Genomic DNA, 18,074 nt, shown 5'->3' on the forward strand with positions numbered 1-18,074 from the left:
TAAACAGACACACGGCAACAGGTTATGTATAATTTATTTTTTCTGTCTAGAGTATTTTGTCATTAAAATCAAAATGTCAACATTTTTTAAATCATATACACTCAAGAAACGCATTTAAATGTTAGCACAGCTCCTGAAAAATTTATACATATGTACTTTTTTTTTTTGTTGTACTTGTGGACAGACAAAAGCAGGAAGTGGGACACAGGAAAAAGGAAGACCCAGCCCACCAACTTCCCACAATAACAAACCAATCCCCAAACGTTAAGACGCGATGCAGGCCCCTCCCCTTGTGGAGGAGGGACGACTGGGTGGCAAAAGAAAACATAAAAGTGCCCCATTCTCCACTCCATATAGTGACGAGGAATCAAGAGTTTGCACATCATATCAATCCACTTCCTCTCCCCTCAACCAATTGACAGGTTCAGTAGTGTGGATGGGGGGTGGTCTGGGTGTCTATCCTTTACATACATTTATTAATAGAAACTATGTTACAGAATTTCCCAAGCATGAATTACAGGCAACCCACTAGCACATCAACTGTACAGATCTTGGCAGAGCCGGCAAATAAATGTCTAAATTGTGAAGTAGCGAGGTCATCACCAATAGTTAAGCAATATATACAGCTGTCCAATCAGGGAATCACTGGTACAGAAATTGTATTTGAAAACAAAAAAACAATTGGATTTTTGACAATTTCACTGTATTGAGGGGGGCATGCTGCTTGGTGTTTGTATTATACAAGGCAGAGAAACAACTGCCCACAAACAGATCAGCTCTTCAGTGCAGCACTTGAAAAAGACAAAAAAGGAGTGTTGACAGTTTAAAGACCATGCTGCCGATACTTGTGAGCCACCACTTGCATTTTTACGTTATTCTCCAGTAAAATGCAATCAGTAATCTAAAAGTTTATTTATTTAGGGTGAGTCCAATAGCAGGGTGAAGAGGAAGTGCAGCAATACAATAAAGAGTAATAACATGAATTATAATAAGGCAACAGACCATGACAAAGAAAATGCTGGTAAAGACAGAAACCTTGTTGATATGACCCGGGGGGGAGAGAGACGTGTTGGGGTCAGATGGGTGAGGAGAGGGAGAGCTGGTGCAAAGAAAGTGATGTGAATGAGTCTTTACACCAAAAAACAGAGAAGATGAAACTCTCATCCAACTTCTTAACACACAGACGTCCACAAACACACAGAGACTAGCTGGAAAACACCCAATATTCCTTCCTGTGATATCTCACAGGAGAGACGGAGGAATTACTTTAATTTGCCGACAATTCCCGGTTTTCTAAATTCTTTTTCCTCCCTCTCCTGAGAACATCACCGCCACATCTGGCAAAGGAACTCTCTTCGTGCCGAGCGGCAGAAAGAGTTTTAAAAAAAGCCACAAGCATGTTTGAATCCTGCTGAAGGAGCTCCCTCGGCTGCACGTTCTGACACTTGAGAGCCTCTACCTGTGTGGCTGCATGACGCACTACTCCAGCGCCTTCGCTGTCCGATCCTGCAATAGTTCTAACTTCAGGAGAGCACAAAATGCTGGATTGGTAAACCATGCATGAGACTTCAGGAGTATAGTTTTGGATGAAATTTAATGCAGTGTTTACATGTCATATATAGCTATAAAACCAAACATTAAAAAAAACAGTCTCTGTTTATCATTATCGTATGAATGTTACATCTATCTAAAGTGTCAGTAACCCGTGTAATGCGTGGTGGTGTCTACGATACTATGATATGGGGGGGGGGGGGGGACTAGATTGAATGGTGCAAGGGGAGCGAAAGAGGAGTTATGGGACGACAACACACTGACAGAGTTTAGAGAGGAGGGGGAGACAGGCAGAGAGGGAGGGAGGATGGGGGGAGATGTAGTCCACACAGCCCACAGCTCAGTCTGGCCCAAGTCGATACCCGTCCCCCGTTCCTTCCCTCCGCAGCCCTGCTCTCATGCAGCTCCTGGTGCAGTGAGGGAGGAGGGTGAATGGCCGTACGGAGGTGGAGGAATGGATGAGGGGAGGGGGAGGGGACAGACGGAGACAGGAAGGAAGGATGAAAGGAGGAGGGGGGGGTTTGCTTGGTCATTAGCATCCGCAGCCTTCCCTCTGGGGCTGTGGTTCGCTGGTTAGCCGACCACCCTGGGGGGCCGAGGGCTTGTGCTGGACCCCTGACTCGGCGGCGTTCAGGTCTAGGCTACCATCTTGGATGTTCTGGTAGATCTTCTTCGCGGCTTCCAGGAAGGCGTCCTCGACGTTTTCACCGCTGAACACGAATGAGAGGGAAGTGAAAAAAGGAAGGCAGTTGGGAGTAAGAATGTAAGCAAAGGGATGTTTCATGTTCCGCCGTCACTGAAGTGGCTGAAGTTGTGCAGACTTACGTTTTTGCGCTGGCTTCCAGAAACAACAGACCTGTAGAACATAAAACAGATGCAATGACAGAGTCAGTAAAACATTGTTACAAGCTCAAATACCAAGTTCTCATTCGCCCCCTCTTTCAATTAATAGCTCTGCTTTCCTCAAGTCAACTTCTCCTAAGTTCTGTCTCAGCAATACAGATAGAAAAGGACATTAAACCCTCTTTCCTGTCTTTCAAACATGCGATGTTCTTGTGTGCGGCTCACCGTTCTCTTCAGCAAACTGCTTCGCTTCCTCATACGTGACATCCCGCTGGGCCTCCAGGTCCGCTTTGTTTCCTATGAGAATGATCACCTGGAAATACGAGAGACAAGAACCGGAACGAGTGAGACGATCCTCTCGACTAGTGCTTGAAAATATAACTTCCCCCCTGAGAGATAGCACTGACGGTTCCTAAGGCAGTTGATATACTGTTGTTGTCTGTGAAGACGTTGACTGAGAGACACACTGAGGAACCGACACCCCACCCACATGAGCACAGTTGACGGTGCCCCTAGCGATGTGATGTAATTAGACCTGTAACGGGCTTCTTTGTTGTAGACTCACAACTGCATGTTCGGCATAAACCTTCTGCTTTATTCCAGAATTGTTAACAATGATACTCGCTGTGAGAGTTTAAGAGCTATAGGCACAAATCTAAGCACCGTTGATTTGATACTGATATTAACTTGTAATTTAAGTCAAATTAAAATCGTACTTTTTGAATTATTGGTTATTGGGAAAAGGGACGACTGATTTTTTTTTTTTTTTTTTAGAAGCTCTTGCTAAATCCAAAGAACGTCTTACACAACTCTTGTTTTCATTCAGATGACGACTACGGTGTCTGTCGAGTGAACACATAATGTGGTCATTATGTGTTCAAACACCAGCAGCCAAATAAACTCCCTTAAAGCAGGAACACATGTTTACACTTGTATCACAAGTCATGACTAGACTACAACACTGCCACCGCATGGCCGACACGAGACACCTCTGTGAAAAACAGATACGGTTGATATGCTTCTGTTGATGTTTTCATAGTCGAGAGGAGACAGAAAGAACAAAATAATATTCATAAAAGCAAAGTAAGGTTTGCGTTGTGAAATGAGCAAAAGAAAATATGGTTGAACAAGACATCCCATCTGTGTATCTAGATGTTAATAAACCTCTGTTTATACAGCAGGAAAACATCTTTCACTTGGCATTAAAAACCCGGAGTGACCTTTGCATATTACAGGAACACATTACTCTGAGGGAACACTGCTCAGTAAATGGGAGCTAATCATATTTACCAAGAAATCCAATTTACGAAACGGACAAGGCTCTGCAGCTTTGAACAGGCTAAGAAGAGAGGGAGAGCGACACGGGGGAGAGCAAAAGAAAACTACACAGTAGAATAACGTATAGAGGGTGTGTAGTGGGTGTAGGGACACACAGTTTAAGAGCAAAAGACAAACAAAGAGTAATTCCAGCACGAAAGATGAAAAGATGTTTATGTGTGTGCTTACAGTGTTGGGGTTGGTGAGGTTTCTGGCGTCAGTCAGCCAGCTGCTGAGATGGTTGTACGTGCTTCTCCTGCATGACATCGACAAAAATGGGACAGTGGTTACAGAATTTAGAGGTTGTAGATATTTGTATTTGTGTAGTTTCTAACAGGAAAAACACACAAACTCCTGTTAAATCCAGCAGCTTTGGTCAAATGAGTGAGTTCACTGCACTGACACACTGTACCCTCTTAACTGGACCGGTCCATATATACGCATCTTTGTCTCCCATTTTTTTGTCATTTAGCCCAGCAGAAGCTGAGGGCGGTCACATTAACAATGTAAACAATTCATATTATTTCTTCCACATAAGTGCTGTTTCTGGGGCCCTCGGGGCCCTTACTGGAGTTGGGTGTGGTGTGTGGAAAGACATTCCACATGTGGAACTGTGTTTATTTGGCACGCCTCTGATACCATCTAACACTTTGGGCAAGAGGGTCGGACACAAAGCTGTCAGAAACAAATCGTTTGTTTTGTTCAGGAGTCTGTAGACGGTGAAATGATGCACGTTCACCTTCTTCTTGAGCTTTGGAGTAAAGTCGAGACCGTGTGATAAGACTACATCCTGTACCTGGTGATGTCGTAGACCATGAGCGCCCCTGCAGCTCCGCGGTAGTAGGAGCGGGTGACGGCCCTGAAGCGCTCTTGCCCCGCTGTGTCCCAAATCTGCAGCTTGATCTTCTGGCCGCTCACCTCAATTATCCTCGTGCCAAACTCCACGCCGATCGTGTGAGGGCAGTCCGCCATGACTGGGGAGAGGAAGGGAGGTTACTGCGAGTCCAATGTGATGATTTGCACCAATTAGTTCAGTTTATTGATGCCATTTTACACCCTAAATGGTCATGCATTTTTTTTGTGTTGTGTCATTATTTGCCACGTGTCAACGTTAACATTTTGAGAGAGTTGGTGATTATAAGAAGAGAATTAGTGGTTTCCTTGTATTTAAGTTTTAAACTGAGAAACATGTACAGTTAGTGTGTTCGCTTACAGTGATAATGTTGTAATATACATTCTGTGAATACGTGTGCAGTCACACACCTCCATTGTGTGTGTGTGCGCGCGCGTGCAGGATGTGACGGTGGCTGGTGAATGAGGACCACAGCATCTGGCTCGTTAATAGTAGCGCTGAACGAGACAGAGCTGAATGGTAATGGGAGGCTGCAGCTGACTCGCACACAGAAGAAGAAGAGTCTCTCACTGTTGAGCTCACACTCTTCTTCTATGCCGCCGACTTCCGCTTGCGCATTAAGAAATCTAAAGCGATCGAGGCACTCCAGTTGAACCTGGCAACCTCTCTCTCACACACACACACACACACACACACACATCAGGGCAGCACTTACATTTCTTTTCTGTGAACTGGTGGAGCAAACATGACTTCCCTACCCCCATGTCCCCTGTGGAGAGAGAGAGAGACTAAATAGCAGAAGAAGAACAATTCTTTATTCAAGCCTGCAGCGATGCCCACATGCATGTTGTAGCAGCCCCTCTGAGGAAGTCAGCGACGGTACTTAAGATTTAATGTGGAGCGATATGAGACAGAGAAAGGCATAAATATAATAATGTGTATTCATTGTCAATACAGAGTTTGACAATGTGGTGGGGTGTGCGATATTGACAAAATAAATACTTTTTCCACTGACCACCTTGTTACTCAAGGTGTGCCAATATTGTAAGAATGGCTATTGATGCTTTCATCTGTATTTAGCATAAAAACACCAAGCAGCCTGGAGGTTGGGGCATTTGCTGTTTATTCTACTCGGCTATAAACATCAAAAGAATCTTAGAAAAATGTGTGTTCAAGAAAAGTGAAGTAGGAAGCCAAAGGCTGCGCTTCAAGACTTCATGTACACTCCTCTTTCAGGTTCGAGCTGACGACTGTTAGCTTTGAGCCGGGGTGAGAGAGAGAGGAGGGTAAATAGCCCAGAGCGGAGGTTAAGTTTGTTTATTTGTCTGTCTGTAAATGTATGTTCAAGGAAAAGCAGCAATATGTTCACATTTACAAACCTGTCAGCAAAAGTGGGACATAATTCTAATCGGGGGAATGGCATTTAAAAACACATTTGACATACTAGACATATTGAAACATGTTGGACCCACTCAGTGTACGGTGTAGCATGAAGCATACAAAACATAGAAGTGGGATATACAGTATATACAGCAATGCACTGTGAACGGCTCATTAACAAGGCTCACTGTAAAGCATTGCTCACTTACCGATAATGATGTATTTGAAAATGTAGGAGTAGTTGTACGGTGCGGTGGCCATTGTGGCTCTGAAAGAGAGAAAAGGGGACGTTTAGGCCGTAAACCGATTCTAGCAAGAGCAGTAATTCACTGTATTGTAGTAAGTTCATTGTTTTACCAACAATGACCACATTAATTCTGCACTCTGGTTTACTATCAGCAGGACTTATTTTAGTTTCATTAAAGGCTCTCTCGCCCCATGAATAAATGATAATAAAACATATGTTATAATAACAAACAAATGTACATTTACGCGACACAGAGTTTGTACACAAAAGCATTATCAATTCAAATACAATTGCCAAAAAAACAACAACATACTATCCTAGAAGAGAGGCTAAAAAAAGTCAAACTTGAGCATGTCTGAGTGCAAATATAATTACATTAAGTACTGTGCACGTCTGCATATAAAATGGTCACATAAGAGCCGGTGTTATTCAACGACGCTATAATCCAATCAGAGCAATAGGTCCAGAGCCCAGGCAAGACCAGATGCTTCATCGATGCACGCTAAAGCACAGCAAAACAAACAGTAGCCTGGACTTGTGTTGGAATTACACATCCAAACATATACATTGTGTGAAGAGTCCAGTTAAACCATTTTAATAATGACCCTTATGCAATTTTAAATTACCCGATTATTATAAATATGGTGCACATCAATATCAGCAAGTATGCCCCTTGATTAGGCCGTAAATAACTTTCTCTTAAATGCCCAAGATGCAACAGCTGAGACTGTACAAATACCTAAAACAGACACTTTTTCATTTGGTTGGTCAGCTCGGAGGAGCTCTGACTGCACTTCCCACACGCTTCATATTTCTGCTCAGCTTACAGAAATAAAGCCAGAGAACAAACAGACGTAGCCATTTACTTTTAACAGCTTCGTGTCCACCGACGAACTGCTTAAGCTAATGATCCTTAACAATCCCGTGCCCCTTATGTTATTTACTTATATTACTACCACAAAAGGAATGAAACACGTCTTTGTGCCGCATTGTTTGAACTATCACTAAAGCTGAAGTTAGCACGGATCACATTAGAGTATTAAAAACATTTCAGAGCGCAAAGCTCGGGCAACCTTTTCACATAAGCTAAAAATAGCCCCGACACCTATCCGAGACCCGGCGACGCTTCATTGTTCACACTCCATACACAGCACACAGCCTTCAGGATTACCACACAATATCACCATGACTATATCAAAAAACACATTCACAAAACAGCCAATGGGAGATGCTCCTTTTTGAACATGCACAGATTTGTTCATAAATAAATGATCGGGTCATGTATGGCATCCATAAAGCAGCTTCAGAAAGCTGGCCGTGTCTCTCTCACGAACAATTTCTCCATTAAATTCACTTTGCGATGCCATCAAGGCCATGTTGTATTTGTGCTGAATAAAGGCCGCTTTGTAATTCTGTCAAGGTGCTGCCGTACGGTGTAACTGCAGTAGAGAGGTAAATAATTCAAGGCTTAACAATCAGGTGCATAATCATGCAGCGGCGCGATGGTTTCTACGTCCCTGGCAAAGATAAAGTCTGCCAGTGCCATTCTGTGATCCGCACCTCAGTGAAAACTGTGCTGAAATCACTGCCACATCACAGCCGAGTGCTGGTGTAGTGCTCACACTCCTGTATCTGCAGCACAGTGGCCATGTTGGGACTGGCCAGATTAATGCTGACAGTGACACAAACAGACAAAACGTAGACGGCTGGGATTTGAGAATCTAAGAGAGGAGAAATTAAAAAAATAAAGCAAAACGAGTAAAGATGAAATTACTTTACAGGGATTAAAAAGATAAATGAAAGGTGTAGACTTTCAGTAGTATTCGCAAATGGAGTGAAGTGGGTGAACACAGAGGATCAGAGACAGGGAAGGTTAATTCAGGTCGAAATGTTGCTTCAATAAAAATGGTATAGGGTCAGATACCCTCATGATACTGACAGTCATACTAATCCTATGCCTGAGGAAATCTATAAACATCAAAAGTAGAGAACACTTATGTTCAGAGATAAAATATGTGAAAACAACAGACAATAACATTTGATATCTAAGACGACTCAAAAGCATGTTTCCGTATTTCTAATTTCCTGAAGAAGAATAGGACTTCAGGAGAAGCTACTTAGTGTTTCCATCTATGTAAACAACTTACAAAAGCAGGCTGTGACAGTGTTGTTTACTGGAGGCCTTAGAAAAGACTTGGCTCACAGTGACAGTCCGCCACAAACTCTGCAACTTGACCTGACATGTGGATAATTACTCAGGCTAACACCAACTAGCTAACTCAGGCAAAATGTAGTCTTTATGAACTTCCCATGTGATTATTGTAGGATCTACCCTTTTCCTACTTTGTTAAAAAAACATGGCTAACTTTAATGCTACATTAACGACCACAGTACACTCGCTATCACAAGCTTGTTTACGCTGCAATGCTACATCTGCTGATTATCACTTAATGTATTAATTCTATATCAACTGTGTGGGTGACAGCATAACTTCTACATAATGTGAGGGCAGTTAATGAAGTTGTACCATGCGGGTTTCGAAGGGAAACAGATGTTGTGAACAAATCACGCAATCACACCATCGCAATTCTTTAAAATCATATATATATATATTTGAGGGCCTTTCTCCAGTCTTCCTCCTGTCACATGACCCTCATGTGGCATATTTACACCCAAGTGTGATGGTTTCCAGTGTGATGGAAAGTAAGCATTTACAGTAGGTTACCCAGTATGTTAGAACTGAGGAAAAACAAGATGCAATTCAATTTCGATACCAAACCTTTTTCCCCCCAGCTTTTTGTGCTCATTAAGTAGAAATAAACCCCATGGAGTATCCGTCAAGGAGTCACGATCATGTGACCAGAATGCAGCCTCAGCATTTCTCCATTACTCCCCAACCCACTGAATCTTCCTCCAGAGAAACACTGTCATTGACTTTCCTTCTCTCAACAGCCACTTCCCACATAAAGGGGACGATGCGTGACTCAATTCTATTAGGAAATCATGAGATATATATATATATATATAGATAGATAGATAGATAGATAGATAGATAGATATAGATAGATAGATAGTCAGAGTGCTTTCATTATGTTCAGGCCCGCTGATTCAAATCATGTCTTAAAAGCCATAAAACAATATTATGACATCATCACCATCGTTCACAGGCTTTTACAATACATACAAATCAAATTTGATGTTTTACAATATTTACATGATTAAAGAAAATCAAAACAATAAGTAATGTTATTCAAGTTTCAGATCAAGCCTACTAATACACAGAGTGCATTGGCACAATAAATATAAATTATGAAACATTTTATACACATATAAGGGCAGATCTATCCACATTATTACCCATTTAAGACATTCGGGGTCTTCTTTTCAAATCACACATCTGTTGTTAGGAAAAGTAAAGCCAGCGAGGAGGCTAACACCCTGTTGGCTAAGGAGTTATCAGACCTGATGTTATGTGCACTACAGCTGACTACAGTATCACTTCTATACGAGTAACCAGAATTTTAAAAAAAAGGGACAATCTGCAGACACAAATCCAAACAGACCCGACTGTTGTAGTCCATGTTATCACTTTTATTCGACACTGTAACGCCATAGCTGTTCCTAGCTTAGTTTAACAACCGGCAATTTGACAGCATCGGTTTGGTTAATTTTATGCTGTTAGTCAGCTCACAAAAAGTTAACAATGTTACTAAGCAAAAGAGGAAATGAAACCTGATATTTACTGGCTAAAACCCAACGACTTGATCGTGACCGATAACAATCACGGCCCTAAATGAGCTGTTTTGACAGCCAAGTATGCGTTAGCTGGTTTACCTGCTCGCTGAGATCAACGGATATGTCTTGACAACAAATAGCGTAAGACGTTTGCCAATATTAGCACAAAGACAATCGAGGCAGTGTCACCTGATTAGTGTAACTACGTTAGAAAATCAACTTGGCCTCTGCACAATTTCACAAAAGCCACCAAAAACCAAACTAACGAAAGCCAGCTATATCTGTAGCATGCTAGTTAGCTGCGAGGGTTGGATTATGGTAAATACGCTGTTTGGTTAGCTTGTCAACCCATTTAGAGTCATTGCCGATCAAGAGATTTATCGCCTACAATAGTAATCTCTAGCAGTTTAATGTGTAATATATACTATTCTTTGAAGCTAACGATAAAAAACAACCTAGCATTAGCCATCTGTTAGCTAGCCTCGTTAGCTTGCCAATTAGCTGACTCCTGGCAAACACAAGCTAGTTTAACTGTTCCGACCGTCTCGTGATTGGAACACCAGTGTCTTCACGTTGATCGGGGTGTACGTGTGAGCATGTTCCAAGTATGTGCTCGTCTCTGTCCTTACCAGAAATTACGTATTTTGAGCTTTGTGTTCTTGAGCTGTCCAGAAGAGGAATGCAGGTTATCCTGGCTCAAGTATGATCTGTCTATCCAAGATGGCTGCTCGCGGCACAGGGTTTCCTCCGCTGTATACAATGGGCTTCTGGGACAAAGAGCATCATATGCGGCGATTTGAGGTGTGTGCACTGTTTGGTGGAGAGCAACCTCACCTGCACAGGTGTATTCATGCATACTGTACTGGCACACCTCTTAATACGGATACAGTTTTAATGATGATGATTATGAAACCATGTGATAACCAACAAGATTGAGTGTTCAGAGATTTTATTGCACCTGACTGAACCTGGGTTCAGAAGATAATGTGCACTTAGAAGACCTTGAAGATATCAGACTGATTCAGATATGTGAGGTTTAGACCGGTCAATCGAACCCATTGTATGCCTAAAAGTATATTTGTATTGTTTATTTGGATCCCCATCAGTTGTCCACATTCAAATATAATGCAAAAAATAACAAATGTTTACATTGCGTACATATGTTACAGTAATTAATGAGCATCACCATTGCAACTTAAGAAATGCCTCAAGACATGGGCTTTACCAAACATTCAACGAGAACAATTTAAATGAGTTGTAGCCTGAATAAAAACAATTATCTAAATTTATGTGAACATCCATACTGTTTAATAATTTAGAACAACTATTTTGCAGGCCTGTCTTATTCAAGAATAACATCTTTAGCAGTCTCTTAAACATTTTTTCAGAGATTCTTGAGATATAAAACATGTAAAACTGTTCCAGTGATATATAGCTCTATTGGCCCTGTTAATGTTATGTTCATTGCAATGGTCCTTAGTCGGTATCTTTCCCATGTGTTTGTGCAAATCAACTGAAGCCAGGTTCAAATTTGTTAATGTGTTAATTGGGAACAAAATGTGAGAGAATTACAAATGTGTTACATGCAAACAATCAGCATAAGGAAGTGGGACTATGAGCTATTTATTTAATATTTGGACACTATCCATTCTGCCAAAATGTCGCCGTGTAAAGTTTTTAGCTCCAGCAGTGCTGCAACGTTTACTCAGATTTTAAAGGCTGGTAAGGTTTGATACCCAGACTAGTTTTGTATATGACAGCTTTATGATATACAAAGCCTATACTGTATATGGTACTTAACAAAACCCTCGATGAAATGTCTGTACAACATTTTTTTCATTTCTATTTATTTCATGTCAGCGTTACACATTTTCATATGCACATAAAATCCCTTTCTGGTCAGCTGGCCTACGGTTTAAATTAAATCATGTGAACCCCAAGTCATTTTAATTTGCTCTGATTACGTGTAGTATGTGACATTCATGGTGTGTCTTGGTGTGATACAAATTTCCATTTCAAGCACTTTTGAAAAATATGAAACATTTTAATATAGTAATTCACAACATTACATGCTTTCACTGTACAATTTTTCTTACAGTCCCACATACAACATGCAGTGTGCTTTCCCAAGATTAACCGTGAGAACTGGACAGCAAACTAGAAAAAATATCTTCAATTTAGCAAAGTAAATAGCCTGTGTATTTAAAATAAAATACTGCACAACAAAGATTTGATCTTGAGAAAGATGATGAGGAAAATGAATTCATGTCTTACAGTACAATTGGACGTAAGCCATTATAAGTCTCAAGTCTGTGTGTATCTGTATCGCTGATACAAGGTGTCTTTACTAAAAAAATCTAAATAAACCTACATTATGACTCTAAGATCTTTCTTTCATGGCAACAAATGGCCCATAATATCCCATGTACTGTACTTCAAGCTATGTAAGTGAGTGGATCTGCACAATAAATTCACTGATGACTGCAAGCTGCTTCATAGTTATTTTTGATCAAACATATTCACAGGGTTATTTTGCCATCACTCTGACTGTAAATCCAAGCTAACAATGTGACAAAAGCTTACTATTTCAAGGTGCAAAACTCTCATTCAGCTCTAAACATGAGCAGCTAAGAGAAGAGATGACAGCTGTTGTTTCCCACCCCCATAGTCCACTGGTGTTATGTCCCTCTCCAGATTGTCTCCATATCACAACCACATCCTCATCAGCAAGAGGCTGAACAGTGCACAGACGTAGTGGAGCGTGCCCGGGTGCCAGGAGGGGGCGCTGTTACATAGGTCTGAGTCACAGCAGTGGATGCGCACCCCCGGCAGCTCATGTTGCTGGCAGTGTCTGGATGTGGCACAACCACTGGTCAGGACGATACCCAGGGCCGCTGGAGGGACAGAAGGGGGAGACAGTCAGTCAGAGAAGAGTGACGAGCTGGTGTTTGGCTCAGCAAGAAAAAAACAGCATAAGTAAGCGCAAAGTGTGTAATGAGACATGAGATCTTAAAGGCACACTCAGGATGTGTCTTCACGGCTGACAAAACAAGCTCTCTCTCTCTGACAAATGGTACATGGATAGAGAAAGCTGCACATTCTGTGGAGATTCTCTCTAGACTCTGGCTGTCGTATAGTTTTGGAGAAAGGCATGTGGCTAAAAACTGACCTCCAATCATTACTGCAATATCATTTGTGGGGTATTTACATTGGTCTGAGTCCTTTAACCTTACAACCAATGAAACTAAAATGCATAATTCGAATCTTTGAGCAGCAATACTTGGCATGAGCAAATTCTAAATAAAAGGGAGCCATACTTCTTCTTCTCCACTCTGTTTGTCAGTTAAAGTAGTTTCTAAAATGAGATTTTACTGTGCACCTTATTGCACTCAATTAGCACCTAACAACACCTCTGCTCTGCCATTTATAGTCCCCTAGTGATGAAAATCAAGAGTGATCATGTCTTCTAGGTGCACAGCAGATCCTGTCAAGAATCTATCGACACGGTTATAATGTAAGAGGCAGCTGAGAAGTGAGAGGATATTGCTCAGGAGAGAAGGGCACTGGAGTAGTTATGGATTAAGGACAGATGTCTTGTATCTGAGAACAAAGGGGACTATAACTAAGACTCTCATAGATCTTCACCAGCATCTGTTAGAGTTGAGTTTGGCGGGGTCACATGAAGATTAACAGGCTGACTGGCCACAGATTACTGCCAAGACACTGCTTTCAGATTTTGACCGACAAGTGCTTGTCATACTGTTTCTGATGGGCTGTTGTCAGTCCTTTTCTGAGCTTGCTCTTTCTCTGAGCACATGGAAAAGGTGCATCATCAGCCCTTTCAACATGAGTGGAGCCTTTAGACATCGAGCGAAGGAACAGCTGGATTGTCCACGCTTCCATGGATACAGCAGAACTCATCTGACCATCACTCTCCTGTCCTGGGTGTCCACATCCACCATTTGACTTAACATCAAAGAAGGAATGACTTATCAAAGCACACCAAAGTAGGGTTATGTAATGCTCAGTGCAGGGAGCAATATATTCACATCAGCAGACAAAGAACATTTTTCATACATGAAAGTATGATTAAAAAGGATTTTGCCAATGTCCAGTGGCACGCCAGAGTGAATTCATCATGATTTAATAATCGTGCTCTCCACCATAGAAATTCTTTGCATGAGTATCAGACGCAGTGGCTCACTGACTTGGAGGACGAATAGACTAGAAAATTGTGATTTCATTGTATTAGTCATTACATATTGGTCATGGAGGTTTACTCACTGCTCTCTGTCTTGATGCAGAAGCGATGTTTGAAGCCTCTGTGTGAGTGGGTGCAGGTGATGACCTCTGGGTTGGAGCAACCCACGTCCACGTACCTCTGGCCCTGGAGGATGTTGCAGCCATAGCATTGCAGCCCCTGGACTGCAGGGGACACACAGAACGGTACATTGTTAGGGTGCCGTTTAAGATGATGAGCCAGCTTGTTCGCGTAAAGCCACTGGGGTGCAGAAGCAATGGAACCTTTGCTGCTACTTTTGGGCAATGGAAGAAATAGCATACGCAGATACTTTATGCACTACAGGCAGGAGATCCACACAGGGCCTATGGTGATGCCTGGGAGCTCCTCACGCCACCATTATGATTATCAATATAAGATTTCATTTTCACATAACAAGAAGAAACATTCAGAAATTGAAGAGATTAGCCTATGACTTGTCTGGCACAGATTTATTCTACATCCAGTTAAAACCCCCTCAATGGGGGAAAGGGTATTTGGATATGTGGGTTGTGGAAAAAACAACATAAAGACCACAAAAACTGCAACAAAGGTGTCTTCTTGTTGGATGGGGGGCTTATGAATCAAAATATTTGTCGTCACATTAAATAAAACTGACTGTAAGACATCCAACCTAATTAAATCCACCGATGTAATAGTGATATTGTTGCTTCAGAGCTTAAGTTTTCCAAGTTGCACCCAAACAGCCAATTGACTTTGATATAGCCATGACTCCTATGAAACCTATGTCAGAAGCATCTGCAATGGCTCTGATTCAAATTCAAATGATCTTTATAACAACTGCGGATGCAGACTGAAATTGCGGCATTGTAGTGTTTTTATTTCCTGAAGCTACAACAGCACATAAACAGAGCAAATGAGCTAATTCCAAAGCCATCCTTCTGTTCAACTGAAAGCAGTATCTTGCAGAGCCTTTCAAGAGAAGTTCATCTCGGTTCATTTCTCTGAAACATTTCACGGTTCAAACGAGGACCATTGCTTTTATGAGGTTGATATTTGTTCTCATCCTGACGTTACTCTTCCCTTCCCTTCGACTCTCTTTTCTTTTCTTTTCTCCTCTCCTCTCCGAGTCTGTGCTTAGGGGTGACTCACCCTCAGTAGTACACCCCATCCCAAGCTGTCTGCCTGCCAGCTCCAGCTTGTGATCTCACAGCCGTGTCTCTACCACTCAGCAGCACCCATAAGTGTTGTGGTGGAAACTACAGCACGGAGAGGGACGCGAGAGGAGCTAAATAAACATGCAATGCTGTTTACTTTTCCCTCTCAACTGATGCCTGAAAATCATCAGTTAACATGATCATTTGCCAAAATAGGTTTGGTCCCTATTTATAAAAGAGGAGCAAGCAGACACTGAATTATTGTTGAATAGGGAATTTAAAGCACATATTCAGAAATAAAATGCTCCTAAAGTCTTCTTTCATCTTTAGTCCCCTCTACTACCGTGTCATTGTCTCACAGTATAACTCCCTCAAGAAAAGTAACCCTAAGCCTGAACAGAACAAATCCACCAGAGCTTAAATGGATTGTCCGTGGACTCAGACTCCTCACACACCTGTACCTGACCTCCAAAATCCCACACACAAGATGGAAGATCAGCTTTGGCTGAAACCAATCCTCCCTATTTATCTGTGCAGCGCTGTGGACAGAGAGCGGATTCGAGGCCTCTCACCGTCTCTGCTCTGTTAAATAGCCCACCAAAAGCTCTGATGGAGCTTTCAGGAGCAAACTAATCCCAGGCAAATGCTCTTAAAAAAATCACTTTAGAAATCTGCTGGAATCAATGTAAAGCCTCACAGGGACAGAGAGCAGATGCCAGCATTTAGGGGATGTGTCATACTCCCCTGGTGGTGATACACCATGCAGTCAGAGCTCATATAAATATTGGAGTGTGTCATTAGAGCTGGGTAATGGTTGTGGAAGTACAAACCAATGGAACGGCCATTTATATCTGGCAAACAACCTGAATAATCAATTCACCGTGATGTTTTGTTGTTACACACCACATGAAACATTGAAAAGCTGCCCGGTATGAGCATTTGTCAACATAATGAGGGAATATTGGAAAGACATTCAGCGTTTATGGCAAAGTGCAATTTATTGTAACCCCATCCTCTCCCTCTCCCAGTATATGCATTGCAAATGTTGATTAACTCTCAAATCTATTGTGACCTAAATCTAATCTTCTCAATTATTGGTATTGAGTACATTGTGCATTTGAAATTCAAATGTGCTAAAGCTCATTTGAATTTCAACACTGAGCATCCATTACACTATTATATTATGCATAATGCATTTTTTATCAGAAACATTTTAAGAGGAAGACAGCTGGAAAGAAAAGTAGGCAGCATAAGCAGACAAACAAAAAGGATTTTTACGGATTACCATAAGAACATTTGAATTTAATTCAGGAAAGGTTATACTGCTTGCCTGTCTCATTACATTTAGTTTAGCTCTTTGAATAGGACTTAAAATTAAGTTGTGCTTAAAATGAGCTTCCAGGGCACCATAAACATATTAGAACCTAATTATGAATGCAAGATGACTGCTATAATCAAGTATTAAGACTATCAAATTGTCTGCTTTTATGGTATTAAACTCAATATTGTTTGATAGTTAACTTAATTAATGAACACTTAATACTATCACTATCACCTTTTTAGAATTTCTGTTGGATTTTCAACAGAAATTAATTTGTAAATTGGATACCATTTATAATGCACTGCAATTATACCTAAGTTCGGCTATTTGTTGCCTCCTCATTAGTCTGTCCAGGACCTCACTTCACCCTCTGGTCTGCAGTTGGGATCAGAGGTGATCTGACTCAGACGAAACACAGAGATACGAATCAAGCAAAGCAACATCTCAGCGCACAACATCACCCCAGTTTCCTCTTGTTTGGCCCCCGAGTAAAACAAAGGTTACAGCGAAGCCGAATCAGGTCAATCGTTATAGCTCTATGGGGAAATTTGCCACCTATGAATATTATCTATTGTTTGGAGGTATATATCTGAACTCCCAGGTCAATTGCATGATGGTCGTTCATTATATTTATGTGGTCGTTTCAGGTGGTCTTGGTCTGAAACATTCACCGGCTTATTTTTATATTTCCACTGCTCTGTTTTTTTATATTTTGCAAATGTTAAAAGTTTGCAGTACTTTCCCTGTATTTATATATTATTTATTCTGTATCATTATTTGTGTTTGTATACCTGAGTATATACAACATATTCCCTATATGGCTGTACATTATCTTATTGATTAATTGGCCTGTAAAAGGCTGTTTTAAGTGAGGATTATTGTATTGGTGGTGTCATAGATCGTACACACACACAAACACACCCACCCACACACACACACACACACACACATGCACACACAATCACACACACACACACGCACACACACACACACAGTAATGAAACTCACACACACGCACACACACACAGTAATCAAACTCACATGTCTCTGCAGAACTACAAATTTGAAAACCAAAATACTGCTCACCCTGTTTCAAGAAGAGTGCCCAGACCAAGATAAATCCAAGCCCATACACCAGCCAGGTATGTAAAGTCATGGATGCAGCACAATAGTGATGGTCGGTGGTCAGTGCTGGAGGAGACAGAGGCAGAGATGTCCTCTGGTCTCATCTAACAGTCCACCAAAAAAGACAGAGACAGAAACCAAGCGGCGATCCCACTTTCCAAAGCCTGAGCAGCCCGAGTGTCTCTCTCCACCCCAGCCTCAGCGAAGCTCACGCATTGCGTGAGTTAACTGCCAGTTTGTGTCCAGTGAGAGGGGGAGCCAACCATCCAGGCAGTCAGTCAGCTCAGCAGCCAGTCAGGCAAAGA

General features: G+C 41.7%; 1 protein-coding gene across 1 annotated transcript; it reads right to left on the minus strand.

Annotated features, from left to right (window-relative positions):
* Positions 1 to 16: 16 nt before the first annotated feature.
* On the minus strand, positions 17 to 10,701 carry rab14l (RAB14, member RAS oncogene family, like). Its single transcript, XM_076086580.1, has 8 exons — positions 10,556 to 10,701; positions 6,154 to 6,212; positions 5,280 to 5,333; positions 4,508 to 4,685; positions 3,901 to 3,967; positions 2,620 to 2,707; positions 2,377 to 2,407; positions 17 to 2,261 (listed from the first exon to the last, which is right to left on the minus strand). Exons 2-8 carry the CDS (start codon positions 6,203 to 6,205, stop codon positions 2,084 to 2,086), a joined length of 648 nt encoding a protein of 215 aa, XP_075942695.1. The 5' UTR covers positions 6,206 to 6,212; positions 10,556 to 10,701; the 3' UTR covers positions 17 to 2,083.
* Between the last annotated feature and the right edge of the window lie 7,373 nt (positions 10,702 to 18,074).

This window comes from Anarhichas minor, unplaced genomic scaffold, assembly GCF_050575085.1.
Source record: "Anarhichas minor isolate MPS153535 unplaced genomic scaffold, ASM5057508v1 ptg000002l, whole genome shotgun sequence".
Taxonomy (NCBI): domain Eukaryota; kingdom Metazoa; phylum Chordata; class Actinopteri; order Perciformes; family Anarhichadidae; genus Anarhichas; species Anarhichas minor.